Source organism: Macrobrachium rosenbergii, chromosome 23, assembly GCF_040412425.1.
Source record: "Macrobrachium rosenbergii isolate ZJJX-2024 chromosome 23, ASM4041242v1, whole genome shotgun sequence".
Taxonomy (NCBI): Eukaryota; Metazoa; Arthropoda; class Malacostraca; order Decapoda; family Palaemonidae; genus Macrobrachium; species Macrobrachium rosenbergii.
Window position 1 is genome coordinate 31,349,707 of NC_089763.1, and position 15,705 is coordinate 31,365,411.

Below are 15,705 nucleotides of genomic sequence, written 5' to 3' on the forward strand. Positions count from 1 at the left end.
CCCCTTCCTTTACCTGAAACAGATATTTAGATGGCACGGTCGAAAAGGGCAAAGATAAGAGGCTGAGTGCCACTCCCTTAAGCAGCTTAGCCCAGCTAAGCTGCTTAAAGCAACCATTCTAAAGGCAGATTGAGCTGGCTGAATTGTCTTTCCACAGGATACCTGGGGAGATACAAGCAGATGGCCGGTACACCTGGAAAATGACACATCTTGGCACACGGTCACCATACTCGATAGATCTCTGCACACGGTCAACACACTCGGCAGAGGTCTTAAAAGGGGCTAGGATAGGAGAGATCTTTGCAGTTAGCCAGAGCAGTCGTACGTGCATGAGAGGTGCTGAGAGGCCCCTTCCCCCCCCTACCCCCCTGTCCACACCCGACCCCAGACTCGACTCCGATTCTACAGTCATCCTCGGAATGGACCGTCTAAGTGATTAGTGTGCCGTGCCATTCGTGTGATTGCCCCTCGTCAGTACTCGTCTGAGACCCGCTTCCCCTAGGGTAATGTATGAGTGAAGACCTTTCCGTCACGACAGTTTGCCATTAGAAGTGTTTACTGAGTGCCAGTATTTCGCTTTGTCCTTGTGCCATTGCCAATATTCTGTGTTCCAGTGTAAAGTGTCCATTCATTCCTTGAGTCCTTGGCACCATCAGTGCAGCCTCGAGTCATTGTATGTGTTATATTTTCCATTACTGGCGTGTATTGTTTAACTCTATTGCAGAGGGACTTTGCTGTGGACTCATCATGGACTGTGCCTTGCCATCATTCAAGACGAGAGAGAGAGAGAGAGAGAGAGAGAGAGAGAGAGAGAGAGAGAGAGAGAGAGAGAGAGAGAGAGAGAGATTTATTACTATCCAAGATTCTCTTTTTTTAAAACTTGACCAGTTAGACAAACCTGGTTTGGGAGCACAGCACATGCAATCGGGACCTGCACATGCGTGTGCTATCTCTTCTTCTGTGTCAGCATCACATGGGTCCATGGTACAGTGTCCATTATATTTGGAACAGATACCCGAGTCGTCATAGCATACTGTAAAATGCAGAATTAAATTTAAAACAAAACAAAATTAAGAGAAACGTTTTGATGCCACTGATGTACCAACTTGTGTTAGTTAACATTTCCAGTGAAATACAGAAGTAAATTAGATTGTTTGGACGTTGATTAGACAAAATGACTTTTGTACTGCCATTTTCATTTTTAACATTATGTGATGACATTAAACTTTGAAGGTTCTGTACAGATTTTTTTTTTCAGTTTCCTACGTGTCTATTTCAGTGCTTTTCAGTCTAGCTAAATGGTTAATTAGTTTTTAAAATTGCAAAATTTCAAGTACACTTGAAACTGCGTAGAGCTGATTAGTTCCATGTACAACAAAAGGAGATACTAACCGTTATCAGGAGCACAACAAACGCACCCTGTGCCAGAACAGCCTCTTGCAATAATTCTCTCATCTGCCCCACAAGAACCGCTGTTGCTGCATTTGCCCATTGCTTTCGTGCATGCGTCCAGCTCATGACACCCTTCACAGGGAAACAGAAGATGCAGATTAGGTTTTCCATATTGCAAACAAGAATATTTCGTCTTAATTTTTAATGGTGAAGAAATCTGCAACCGATGTTTGCTTAAAGAGGCATAAGATTTTCAAAGAAAGTAAGTCCTTAACGTTACCACGAAAGATTATAGGCATATATAAATATTATATATATATATATATATATATATATATATATATATATATATATATATATATATATATATATATATATATATATATATACTATATTTTGATGGTCTGAAGGGATTGTTTACATTTTGATGGAGAAGGAGAGAGAGAGAGAGAGAGAGAGAGAGAGTTCTACCTACTATAATGAAATCTCAATATTTAAAATGAGGAAGACACTACATTATCACTAATGTAGCCAGTAATTATTTGGAGATTTGTCACATAAGATTACTTTTGCAGTGGCATTTTTATTGTTAACATTTTTGGATAACAACGTAATTTTTGACAATTACCTGCGTGACAATTTGAGGGCTGTTCTTCCTAGTTCAGTAGTTTATGATATAATTAAGTTGCTTTTCCTTTATATAATGACAGTAGTACCTCATGAAAACTCCATTAGGGGGATGGTGCAGTCAGTGCACCTCATGTGGTGCACTGTAGGCAGTACCTAAGGTTCTTTGCAAGCTTCCTTCGGCCCCGAGGTACAACCTCTTTCATGCCCATCACTGTACCTCCATTCATATTCCCTTTGTTCCATCTTGCTATCCACTCTCTCCTAACAATTGTTTCATAGTGCAACTGTGAGGTTTTCATCCTGTTACACCTTACAAACCTTTCTACTCCTAGTTTCCCTTTCAACGCTTAATAACCTTACAGGGCCCCCTGTCCTTGGCCTTTGGCCTAAATCCTATATCCTGCTATACGTCATGAAAGCACTTAAGAAAAACATTCATTCAAGCTGCAAAACGAGATACTAACCATCATCAAGAGCACAACACATGCACCCTGCGCCGGAACACCCGTTTGTAATAACAATTTCAGCAATCCCACAAGAACCGCTGGTGGTACATCTGCCTCTGGCCTTTGTGCATGTGTCCAGCTCATCACACCCTTCACAGGAAAGCAGCAGATGCAAATTAGTTTTCCATATTGTAAAAAAGAATTCTTATGGGCTTTAAAGTATCTTGTTTAATGCTGAATGAATCTGCGGCAGATGTTTACTAAAAGAGGTATAAGATTTCAAAAGAGAGTAAGTCCTAAACATTATCAAGAAAAGGTAATATGTACATTAACGCCTCAGCTTAAGTGACACTTTGTAGAACTGGCCTTTCTGACCAATAGCAAAGTCCAGTAAGGAACAAATACCCTATACTATAGCCTGCACTTGAATATTTTCTGGATATCTTGTATTTAACAGCAATTCCACATAGTTCCCAACCTAAGCTGACCTTTTCTTTACACTTAACAATCAATTTAAGAGATATCTTAACAAATTTATCACATCCAAGATGGTGGCATAGGAAGAAATAATCAAAATATGGAGGTTTGTCACGTAAGATTACTTTTGCAATGGCATTTTTATTTTTAACATTTTTGGATAACAGCATAATTTTTGACCATCACTGCCTGACTATTTCAGAGCTTTTCTTCCTAATTCAGTAGTTTATGATGTAATTAAACTGCTTTTCTGTCATATTATGAAAATAGTACGTCATGAAAACCCTTTTTTTGGGGGGGTAATGTGCCGTCAGTGCGCCTCATGCCGTGCACTGTAGGCGTTACTCAAGGTTTTTTGCAGCTTCCCTTCGGCCCCTAGCTGCAACCCCCTTTCATTCATTTTACTGTACCTCCATTCATATTCTCTTCCACCACCCACTCCTAACGATTGTTTCATAGTGCAACTGCGAGGTTTTCATCCTTTTACACCTTTCAAACCTTTTTACTCTTAACTTCCCTTTCAATGCTGAATGACCTTACAGGTCCCAGTGCTTAGCCTTTGGCCTAAATCCTATATTCTATTGTACGTCGTGAAAGCACTCAAGGAAAAGCTTAATACAAAGAACAAAAGGGATTACGAACCATCATCAGGAGCACAACAAACGCACCCTGCGCCGGAACATCCGTTTGCAATAATTCTCTCATCTGCCCCACAAGAACCGCTGTTGCTGCATTTACCCATTGCTTTTGTGCATGGGTCCAGCTCCTTACACGCTGTAGAGGAAATCTAAATCAGTTTTTTTCTGTCTTATAATAAGTAATATTTATTCAAGGGCTTTAAAAGTATTTTTTCATTGTTGAAGAACTGCACAGAAGATGTTAAGAAGCTTTCACCAAAGAACTGGTCATAAACATTTTCAGGAAAAGATAGTATATATATGTATGTATGTATATATATATATATATATATATATATATATATATATATATATATATATATGTATTTATTTATTTATTTATATATATATATAATATATATATATATCGGGGATATTCCTATTTAGTGTGATTTGGATGTTAAACAACATTTGTAGCCTAATGATTGTATATAAATCAATTGGATGTGATACAAAATTTGTACATAATGATTATATATAAATATATATATATATATATATATATATATATATATATATATATATATATATATATATATATATATATATATATATATATATATATATATATATATACATACACATATACAGGGTTTCGAAATTAGAGCCGCCCCCACAGCATAAACTAAAATTGATATGGACAAAAAGAAAAGTAATTCAGAACAGGTATTCATTTAAGTTTCTCTCTGAGTATTTAATATTTTGTGTGGCCTCCTTCTGCCTGTACCACAGCCTGCATTCTTGAGGGGTATGATCAGCAAATCGCGAAAAAAACTGAGACTCAAACTCCATTTCCCTGAGCACTTCGGTCACCTCTCTTCGCAGGTCGTCGAGGCTTGGTATACCATCATAGTTCACTGTGCGCGCTTCAACACGATCCTTTAAGATATACCAGTGTTTTCACACACATTAATGTCAGGGGAGCTACCTGCAAATTTACTTGACGAGAAGAAATCTATGCCACTGTTTCGAAGCAGCTCCTGTGTCTGAAGAGCTTGAAACATGGTGCCTTTTCTTGCAAAAATGTGACTTCTTCAGCAGATGACACATTTTCAGGATCTTTGAGGAAAGGAAATACTCCTACAGTAAGCACAGTTTCTCTGAAGTATTCGCCATTCCATGACTGTCCTTTTTCTTTGATGATCCACATTAACCTTTTGGCTGTGAAACAGAGAAAAATTCCCAAACATTCAGGAAATTTCACAACTTGGGGATAGCACACGTCATCGCTGACATCATCCAACTTTGCAGCCCAAATGATGTCATTTTTATGATTTGGGTTCCTGACTGTGTAAATGAAGAATTCATCTGATGTGGCAACATGGAGAAAGTCAGCTTCATCCCAATCTTTAAGAAATGAACCACAAAACCATACATGGTCTTCTCTCTGTTGCTGAGGGATGTTGGGCTTGCTGATAACATGAAATGGCTTGATGCCAGATTTTTTGAACTTACGATATACAATACTATAACTTCTTCTCTTTCCCCTTTTTGTTTTTAGTTCAAGCGCCAATTTACGTAAAGACTTCCCTGGCCTACCCACTGCCGCAGCTATGATGTCTTTTGACTCCTGAGAAAGGACTTCAGGCCTTCCAAGATTCTCACTCTTTTTGCGATGACAGTCATATGAATTTTTGTTCCAGTTTCTTTTAACAAAGGATTCATCTCTTTTAATGTATTTAGCTATCCAGGAGCGTGAAATGAAGGATGCACCAGCATCCCTGGCCTCTCTGAAGGTTATAGCCCGGATTTGGTCAATCCATCTGATTTCCTCCGAGTTGTTAGCTATGGCTGTATCTAACTCCAGCAGTCAGTCTTAAAATACAAGAAATGTAAAATGAAAAATAGCCTAATAGAAACTTAAAATAATGTACTTGGAGATAGGCTATAGCAGAAAGCTTCATAACTTTCCATTTGTTCTGTGGAGGGGGGGCGGGCTCTAATTTCAAAAGTATCTTTCTTTCATTGGTTTTAAAGGAATCGTATACATTTCTGAGAGAGAGAGAGCTTTATTTATTATTCTGGATTCTCAGTCTTTTAATATTTTCCTAGCTGAACATACCTGGTTTAGGAGCACAGCATCTGCAACCAGAACCGTTACATCCTCCAATATCTACTTCAGTATCAGAATTACATTGGTCCTTGGTACAGTGTCCTCCATTTGGGGAACACATACCCGAGTCTTTGCATCCTGTAAAATTCAGAATTATATATCCAACGTAAAACAAAATTAAGAGAAAAATTGTCATATCACTGATTTCCCCCTTTGTTATTTAACTCCTTCAGTCAAATATAGAAGCAGTTTAAATTATCTGAAGATTTATTAACAATTAAGGTTACTTTCAAGTTGACATTTTTATTTATGACATTTATTTATTGATGGCATAGATATGTAGAAAGCTTTGAATATTTTCTATACTTCAGAATAATAGAATTTTTGTCAGACGCTACATGACTATTTCAGAGCATTTTTTTCTAATAATCTAAAACTGCATTTCCTTCCTATATAGTATGAAGTGACTAGACCTTGAGAGTACCTATAGAATCAGCTATACATACAACAAAACAAGATACTAACCTCCTGGAACACAGCACACGCACCCACTGCCAGAACATCCGTTTGCAATCAGTGTACCATCGTCACTACACTGGCTACTTCTGCTGCACATACCTCCTGCTTCTTTGCATTGGAGTGACTGCACACAAACTGTGGTGATTTTGCACAATTACTTTGATTTACGGATGATATAACTACTACAACAGAGATTACAGTATATCCATGGTGAAAAAAATTGCTTTTTATCAAGTATTGTTTTCTTGACAGTAACAGAAACAAATGTTACATCTACTGAAGTATTGTATAAATTGTACACAAATTTTGATCAAACTGGCCATTTCAACCGACCTGTCAGAGGTGCACAGCATTTACACCCTGGACTAGCACAGCCATTGGCAATCTCTTCTTCTGTTAACTGATTGCACTGACCCCTGTTGCAATATCCTTCATTTTGGAGGCATATATTGGTGGTGGCGCATCCTGTACAATTGAAAAGATGTATTAGAAAGCTAGGAAAATATATTCAAAAGAAATAACTCGCATCCATAAAACGCCTAATTTTCTTACCGATTAAATAGAATATAGCCAAAATTATTTCATAAGTTAGTATAAATGTAGGTGCACACCATTGAAATTTAGTAAAGCAAGGGGTATTCTCTAAAATAGCAGATAGTAGTGAATCTTTGTGAGATATTCACGGAAATTATTTTGGGCTTTCTTTTTGTTGCCAAATGCCACTTATATTTGTAGAGAATTAAGAGATTCATATATAGAGAAATAAAACTTGAAACTAACCATTCTCTGGAGCACAACAGAAGCACTCAAAGCCAGAACATCCACGTGGAATTATTATTTGACCTTTACCGCATTCGGCGCTACTTCTACATGTACCACCTCTGTTCTTACAATGGTTCAGTGCCTGACAATCTGTGGAAATGGTTCAAAATGATTCGATCGTACTTATAAGAAAATTTAGCTTTGCACTGAGATTTATGTTCCCTGATGGTTGACTGCTCTATTTTTATTTCTTTCTCTTTTTTTATTCACTTTATAACCAGTTCTATGGCTGATTCCCAGATGGGAATCTGTGTCAGCCTTCAGTAATCTTTTTGTGGATCTCACATAATTATTGAGATTACACTTTGGACAAGTAAACTGCTGATGGACGCATTAGAAGAGGGTATGAATGTTTGTACTTGAACATCAGTCTCAAAACCAAGAGACTCATAAAGTTAGTTTGAGATCTAGACTTAGGGAATTGTTCAAAATAATTTGTGTTCCTTCTGTAGTTGTCATTGTTCCTAAACGGTATTGAGACATGAAAAATCACTTTTGGCACGGTTGAAATCTCCTGATTTATCTACAAGTCCATAAACAGTACCTCAAAATAGTTGGAAAGCAATTATTCCTAAAATATTTTTCTCAAGAGGATCATTTAATGAAAGGGTGCAAAAGATAAAACCTTATTAACCAAGATGGTGATGGCATTAACGTTAAAATGACAAAAAATAAAGCTTAAAGACCTTTTTTATGTTCACAGCTATGAAACCACAAAGGTAATTTCATATTCAGTTCTCTATACCTTGGGAATAATTTACACCCAAGGGGAATTATAATTGATAAGTCCTTTGGCCCTGGCAGGATTCGAACCGTTGCCCGATTTAGAAACGACGATAGATAGCGACAATGATTACCTTCAAGGTGAGCAGATATTCTGCTCTAAGGGGAATATTTATAGCCAGATGGTAGGATAGAATGGGAAATGCTACCAAAATGGAGTTCCATATGTAGGTAAGATAATAAAGAAAGGGAGGTGAGATGGCTTGGACCTGTCCTTCGTACAACTCCTGGGAGAAGAGGATGTGAGTGTTCGCTGGGATCTGTGGGCACTAGAAGAGTAAGAAGACCCAGACTTGCCTTGATGAGAACTATGGGGAAGGGATGATAGTGATGATTGGGAATTTGTGGAGGACAAAGGACAGAAAAGACATGAGTTGTGGAATTTCACAGAGGCTTTTCGTGTTACACAGTGTTGGTACATACTGTATATATGTATATGTATATATATATATATATATATATATATATATATATATATATATATATACATATATATACATATATATATATATATATATATATATATATATATATATATATATATATATATATATATATATATATATATACACACACATATAGTCCTCATGTGAAATTGGAATTATGCTTTACCATTGGAATAATCGGGTTCGCTGTTCTAAACATGAGCACTTCGGTACCAGACATTTGATCCCCTAGGGGCTAGTACTAAAAGCGAAATACATTTGACCCCCCCCCCCAGGGGCTAGTACTAAACACGGCGAAACAGTGTAGATGATCACTGTTTCGTTGTGTTTAGTACTAGCCCTCATATGGAATTGGAGTTCGGACCGGAAAGGGTTGGCCATTTTTTACGTGGGGATCATTGGGTTCGCTGTTCTTGACATGGAGGTGTTGGGTTCGCTAATCTTGACATGATCCTTTTCTTTTTACCTTTCTAACATCCTAAATGATACCTTTTAATACTGCATGATTTAAAAATGCAGTGAAAATAGTATAATCTATGACTTCCGAGTTAACTCGGAAATGTAAACATAAAAAAAGTCATGCACTACGTATTAAAAACCAACCTACGAGCAATTCAAGATACGAATGGTCGTCCAGGACGTAATTTGTGTGTGTGTGTGTATGTATGTGTAGACACACACACACATATATATATTATATACATACATACATATATATACATATATATTATATATACACTTTCCATCTAGCAATTATCCTGTTAATCTGTCAGATCCTTTTCCTTTCACCCCTATTACAAAGCGTGTAGAGAAACGAATTGTCGAAGAGGGAGACCTAACTGTCCTTACTGTATTGCATTTTATCTTTAAAGAACTGAGCAGTTACACAAACCTGTTTTAGGAGCGCAGCATTTGCAACCGTGGCCATCACATCCCCCAGGAATCTCAGATTCTGTAAAATGATTACACTGGCTCTTGCTGCAATATCCACCACCCTGGCTGCAAATACTTAACTCATTGCATCCTGCAGAATGAAACAGAATTATGGTTTTTTTTACAAAGTCAAAATTCAACTAGTAGTGTTTCTATTTAACCACATATTAATTACTCAGCCTAACTGCTTACAGATGTTATGCAAGTTTTGCAGTTATTGAGAGTTCAAAATTACTTTTTGGAATGACATTTGTATTCGATAACAGTGTAAATAGATTAAGCCAGAAAGGTGTGTTGATCTGTGGAAACCATGATAATTTTGATTTTTCACTTAAATGTATAAAGTAATCCGGGGTTTCCTAGCAAGTAAATGGTTTATTCTGAGTCTGCTTCTTAATTTTTGGTACTTGAGGAATACATTTCAAAATACTCCTCTGTAGAAAATCAGTTACACGTGTAAATACCTCAAGAAACTAACCATTCTGAGGAGCACAACAAATGCAATCATTGGAAGAGCATCCGTGTGGGACCACTTGTTGATTTTGAAGACAAAAGAGACTGGTACATTTACCTCCTCTTCTTTTACAACGGTCTAACTCTTGACAAACTGTGGATGGTTTTCCTCATGTACTATTGCAGACAAACACTATAACCAGAGTTTCGGTTTTAATATATCATCAGTTTTCCTTATGAAACACATTTCAGATCTGTCGTTTTATTACAGAACTGTATATTGGGTACTATTTTTCAGAACTTTGATTCATCAAACAAACCTGTTTTACGAATACAGCATTTACATCCTGGACCATCACATCCATTGGCAACCTCAGTTTCTGTTTGATGATCACACCGGCTCTTGCTGCAGTATCCTCCGTTTTTAGAGCATAAATTCAGCATGGTGCATCCTGTACATTTAAGAAGAAGAGATGTTTGGGGTAAAATTACTGTATCACGGAAAGAATCGCCATTTTTACTCCTTGTAATGGTGTACAGGGGTATTTAATTATTTTATAGATGTACTAGTGTAAAATGTGTGCACCTGTATTTCGCAGACACTCGTCTCAGTTGACAATGAACATATTTGTTCTAATGTCCATTAAACTTGCTCTCTGTCCGTTCTGCGGACAGCATCTTAAGTTCCACTTATTACTAGTTTTGATATTCTGCAATTCTTCAAGTACACAATTGTTCAGTTGACTGTTCTTTCCCATTCTACTGACTGTCTTTGGTGTATCATCATGACCTTGCTCATACTTTGGTGTTCTGCAACTTACTGTAATTGCTTTGACACTATTTTCGGAGTGTTCCACTGTTCCAGTTAATTTCTGTTGTGCATTATCAGGCGATCTCCTGTTCTGTTGACTATTCTGGATAATTTTACTGGTGTTCCTTTGTTTTACAGGTGGAAAAATTCACCCAGAGCTATCTTGCTATCAATACTTTGTCCGCTTTTAGGTCAGATTTACCATGCTAGTAGTCTTAAGACAGGGCATCTGTTGAAGTCGTCCCAATCTGCAAGCTATTCTGTATTTCTGTTACCATACTGCTTAACTAAATATCTGGGTATATATAAATGCTATATGCTGAAAAGAAAATGACTTCGTAATGGCAAATCACTGCCTTCTGCCAAGGTCCAAACTCCTTTCTTTAATTGGGTGTGACGAATCGGCTTAAAAGCTGAGCGTTCATACAAAGTTGGATCATGACAGAAATGTGAGATTCTTACTCTACTTCAGGGGGATCTCCAACCCTCTACAGAAGCATTACATTTGCTTACTTTGGACCAAGTAAGGTTATATATTGGATAAAAGTTTGTGTTGATAAAACGAAATATTCTTGGAAAGATTAAAACTGCGCTCTCTTTTTTAATAATAGTACTGGAACGTATCTAGTTCCTCGTTGGATGAATCGGTAGAGTTCTCGGCTAGCACTCTGCTAGGCCAGAGTTCGAGTCTCCGGACGGCCAATGAAGAATTAGAGGAATTTATTTCTGGCGATAGAAATTCATTTCCGGTATAATGTGGTTCGGATTCCACAATAAGCTGTACGGTTCTTAGCCACGCAAAATGTCTAATCCTTCGGGCCAGCCCTAGGAGAGCTGTTAACCAGCTCAGTGGTCTGGTTAAACTAAGGTATACTTAACTTAACTTGAACGTATCTAGAGAGTCAGTTATGCATAAGAATAAAACATGTAAAAATGACCCCTGTCTGGAGCACAACACACGCAGTTTGTTCCAGAACATCCATGTGGAATTATTTTTCCCCTGCAACACACTGATTGCGACATTTACCTCCTCCTTGCGTGCAGCTGGGTATCTCATCACAGACTGTCAAGATCGATCATTTATCTGACTTAAAATATAGCTAAAACAGAGAACTGGATTATCCATTATCACTTAGTATTATGTTTTAAGAATTTCATATTACTCTCATAATATGAGACACGAAAAACATTGGAAACAGTTGTTAAAATTAAAGAAGCAAAAAGTATATTACCGTCAGAAGGGGAAAACACTAATATTATAGCCAAAGAAACAATTTTTTTCAAACAAACAAAACACTATTTTTCCCAGTAGTATTAAAAAATTTGTTCAGAATCAGACTTGTTTTGAGAGAGAGAGAGAGAGAGAGAGAGAGAGAGAGAGAGAAATCAGATTGCTGCTTTGGATTTTATATTGAAACTCCCCAGTCAATAAACCTGTTTCAGAAATGTAGCGTTATTTTACTGAAGGAGAATTAGCATATATGACTCTTGGGTAGCATTCCTACAAATATCCTTTAGTTCGTGTTTTTTGTTCTACTTGGCCGTAATACAACTAATCACACTTTTTAGCTCAGGTTTTCTGACTCTGACACTTTCATAGTTTTGACTTTCCTTATGTATTTGTTTTTGGTTGAGACTAAGTTTGTCCTATGACTGCAAAGCCCCCAGTAAAATAGATGCCCTCCCGTTATAGCACTGGAAAAAGGTTACTTCGTTTAATACCTTTCTCCCTTTAATTGTCAGCCCATTATGTGCTTTCCTCAATTTGCTTCCTATTTATTTACACATCAACTGATATTTTAAATAAACAAACCTGTTTGAGGGACGCAGCATTTACATCCAGGTCCGTGGCATCCCCCTTGAATTTGCTCTTCATTGCTATTGCACTGCCCCATTGAACAATACCCTCTCTTTTGGGAACACGCAGTTGTTATGGTGCATCCTGTACAGTAAAGAAGACTTAGAATTCACTAAGTCATGAGTTACCATTGTTATTCCACATACATAATTTACTAGGATAACATCATTCAGTTCTGTTGCTTAACCAGTGTTTAATATTACCATTATCCCAACTGCAAGCAGAATTTCTTCAATGCTGTTTCCCAGAGTTACATTCTCTCTTGCTTGCATCAGTGTCTTTCTTATTCAGGTCTATCATGACATTCTTCATTTTATTAATCTTTTTTTTTTTATTTTCCCTCTCTGTAAGCAGAGAGAGAGAGAGAGAGAAGAGAGAGAGAGAGAGAGAGAGAGAGAGAGAATTCTTTGTAAAGTATGTGGTTACCCATCTACAGATATTGCAAATATTCAAACAAACCTGTTTTAGGGACACAGCAATAACATCCAGGTTCGTCGCATCCCCCTGGAATTTGCTGTTCATCATTACTGTTGCACTGGCTCATGGAACAATATCCTCCATTTTGGAAACATATAGGCTTACTGGTGCATTCTGGACGGTGAAGAAGATATGCAATTCATTAGTAGTCATCAGGTAATAATAATAATAATAACAATAATGATAATAAAAATATTATTATTATTATTATTATTATTATTATTATTATTATTATTATTATTATTATAGAAAGTAATGGGTGTTCCTACGCCATTCGGTTTGTATAGAGTCATCTCTATTCATCTTAAAGTTTTCTTTTCATTAGCATGTAGCTGGGATATCAAGTTTCCTACGGAAATGCAAAGTTTTTCGTTTGTCGTAGTTTTATTACCTCTGACGTTTAGCCACACGCCCTGCTGGTCATTGAGGAGTTACAAAGATTGAAAGAATTGGTATAAATAGCAAGCGGGTGGTTTACAGTTGGCAGATCGGTTAGTGGACTTAATTTTGATTGGTCACGGGTTGGTGACGAAATCGGTCTTGGACACTATGTATTGTTGGTTGGAGGTGGGTGTTTTCTTGGGTACCCCCTGTTGGCTGGTATTATAGATTACCTAGTTGGTATGCCACCGGCATCCAGTGCTCTCTGACCTGATTTTTTCCTATTTCTCCTAATGATAATGGGGAGAAATTCAGTTTTATCACCATGTTAATACTTGGTTTTTTCCAGTATATGGAGTTCCTCGAGAAGCCGTAGGTGTCGGCGGGTTCTCTTCAAAGACGTTTCTGGGGGCGCTGGGTTGTTTTCACGTGCTTTCATTTAACTTGACTTCTGCATCTGTCTGTCTGTTTAGGTCAAAACTTGTAATTCAATTTTCAACCTGTTCACTTCATCCGATGGACTGGAAATTGTGCATGGTTACTCAATCCTGGTGACAGTACAACCTTACATGATCAGTAGGTCAGCAGTGAAATCTGGTGACACTACAGTGACCTCACCCTGTATCTCAGGATATGTATGGAACTCTTTGGATTTTTCATACCTTTTTTTACTTAGTAGAATAAGTTAATAACTCAACGGATTTTTCAAACTTTCTGTGGCTTGACAGGATATCACAATACATTTTTTTTAGTTACAATCATAAATCAGTTACAATTTCTGTCAAAACTAAAAAGTGTAAAATAAAAACATTCTAAAAAGAAAGCACGCTTCTATGAAAATGCACTGAAAAGTAAAAAATAATTTTTTGAGACACCAGGATTTTCTTACAATTAGTCTTCTCTACTAAGTAGGTATGATTAATTGTAAGAAAATCCTAGTTTGTCCCCAAAAATTATTTTTTAATTTCTATTGAATTTTAGTATAAGATTGTTTAAAAACAATTTTTTGTTTCTTATTTTATACTTTTTATGTTTGAAAGAAGTAGCTGGCTTGTTTTCGTATTTTTATAATAAATAAATAATAAAATAAATCTTATCCCCTTGTACAGCAAATCAGTAATTCATTTAATCTTTGTAACTCTCCCTGATGACCACCAGAGCGTGTGTTGAAACGTTAGAGGCAATAAAACTAAGACAACAGAAAAACTGTATATGTCCATAGGAAAGTTGATATACCAGCTACGCGCTGATGAAAAGAACATTGAAAGACGAATAGAGAAGACTCTATACAAACCCAGTGCCATAGAAACAGCCATTACTGTCAATGCTACTGCCCTCAGAGAAGGTCTACTCCCTAATAATAATAATAATAATAATAATAATAATAATAATAATAATAATAATAATAATAATAATAATAATAATAATAATTATTATTATTATTATTATTATTATTATTATTATTATTATTATTATTATTATTATTATTATTATTCAAAAATAAACCCCTATTCATATGGAACAAGCCTATGGGATCATCGAATTGAAATCTAAGCTTTCAAGGAATATGGTGTTCATATGCTACAAGTTACAGAAGATAATAGGAAATACCAAAAGAATGGGTTAGTTATTAGACAGAAAGATGAATGAAAAATGTAATAAATAAATATATAAGAATATAAGCAGATTTAGAAATCACAGGGAGAATCGAAATTGGCCTGTAGTTACCGCAGTGCAGATAAGCCACTCTTTGAAATAAGCACTTTATTACCAAGTTTGAGCTCATCAGGAAAAAAAACTACGTCGACATAAAAATCTATAGAATCAACTAATCTTGGGAGACAACTCACTAGAAACATTTTTTAAAAACAAAAATATAAAACCATCAAGATCTTCACCACCGCAACTATCAAGATTATCAAGAGTATTCTTAACATCCCCAGAGCGAAATGCAAATTTTGTAAGAATAGGTTCAGGATAAGAAGTGAGGGAGAGAGATGTTCTCAGCTGATTGCTTAGCTTCAAAAGCTCGATGAAGCAGGTCATCCTTTTCCTTAGGGCCATTAAGCAGTCTACCATCTTGTTTTAGTAGTGGTGGGATAGAAGACTGCTATTCCCCATTTCTACTTCTCTTTTTTTCTTGTCTAGGTCTGTCATGCGATATATCCTTTTTGGAATCTTGATATTTTTAGTGACTTTTCTTGCTTTTTTATTTTATCAATTTGCTTAGGAGGAATGAGAGAGAGAGAGAGAGAGAGAGAGAGAGAGAGAGAGAGAGAGAGAAATTCTTTGTAAAGTATGTGGTTACCCATCTACAGATATTGCAAATATTCAAACAAACCTGTTTTAGGGACACAGCAATAACATCCAGGTTCGTGGCATCCCCTGGAATTTGCTGTTCATCATTACTGTTGCACTGGCTCATGGAACAATATCCTCCATTTTGAAACATATAGGCTTACTGGTGCATTCTGGACGGTGAAGAAGATATGCAATTCATTAGTAGTCATCAGGTAATAATAATAATAATAACAATAATGATAATAA

General features: G+C 36.5%; 1 protein-coding gene across 1 annotated transcript in view; it reads right to left on the reverse strand.

Annotated features, from left to right (window-relative positions):
- The window catches only part of LOC136851068 (prestalk protein-like), a 31,393-nt gene that overhangs the window by 10,046 nt on the left and 5,642 nt on the right, over nucleotides 1-15,705 (reverse strand). The window contains exons 3-14 of the mRNA XM_067125038.1: nucleotides 12,760-12,891; nucleotides 12,256-12,384; nucleotides 9,952-10,083; nucleotides 9,138-9,269; nucleotides 6,975-7,106; nucleotides 6,528-6,659; nucleotides 6,201-6,329; nucleotides 5,685-5,813; nucleotides 2,487-2,618; nucleotides 1,393-1,524; nucleotides 899-1,033; nucleotides 163-282 (exon numbers count right to left, since the gene is read on the reverse strand). Coding sequence (XP_066981139.1) covers nucleotides 163-282; nucleotides 899-1,033; nucleotides 1,393-1,524; nucleotides 2,487-2,618; nucleotides 5,685-5,813; nucleotides 6,201-6,329; nucleotides 6,528-6,659; nucleotides 6,975-7,106; nucleotides 9,138-9,269; nucleotides 9,952-10,083; nucleotides 12,256-12,384; nucleotides 12,760-12,891 — 1,566 coding nt within the window. The remainder of the gene's footprint in view (nucleotides 1-162; nucleotides 283-898; nucleotides 1,034-1,392; nucleotides 1,525-2,486; nucleotides 2,619-5,684; nucleotides 5,814-6,200; nucleotides 6,330-6,527; nucleotides 6,660-6,974; nucleotides 7,107-9,137; nucleotides 9,270-9,951; nucleotides 10,084-12,255; nucleotides 12,385-12,759; nucleotides 12,892-15,705) is intronic.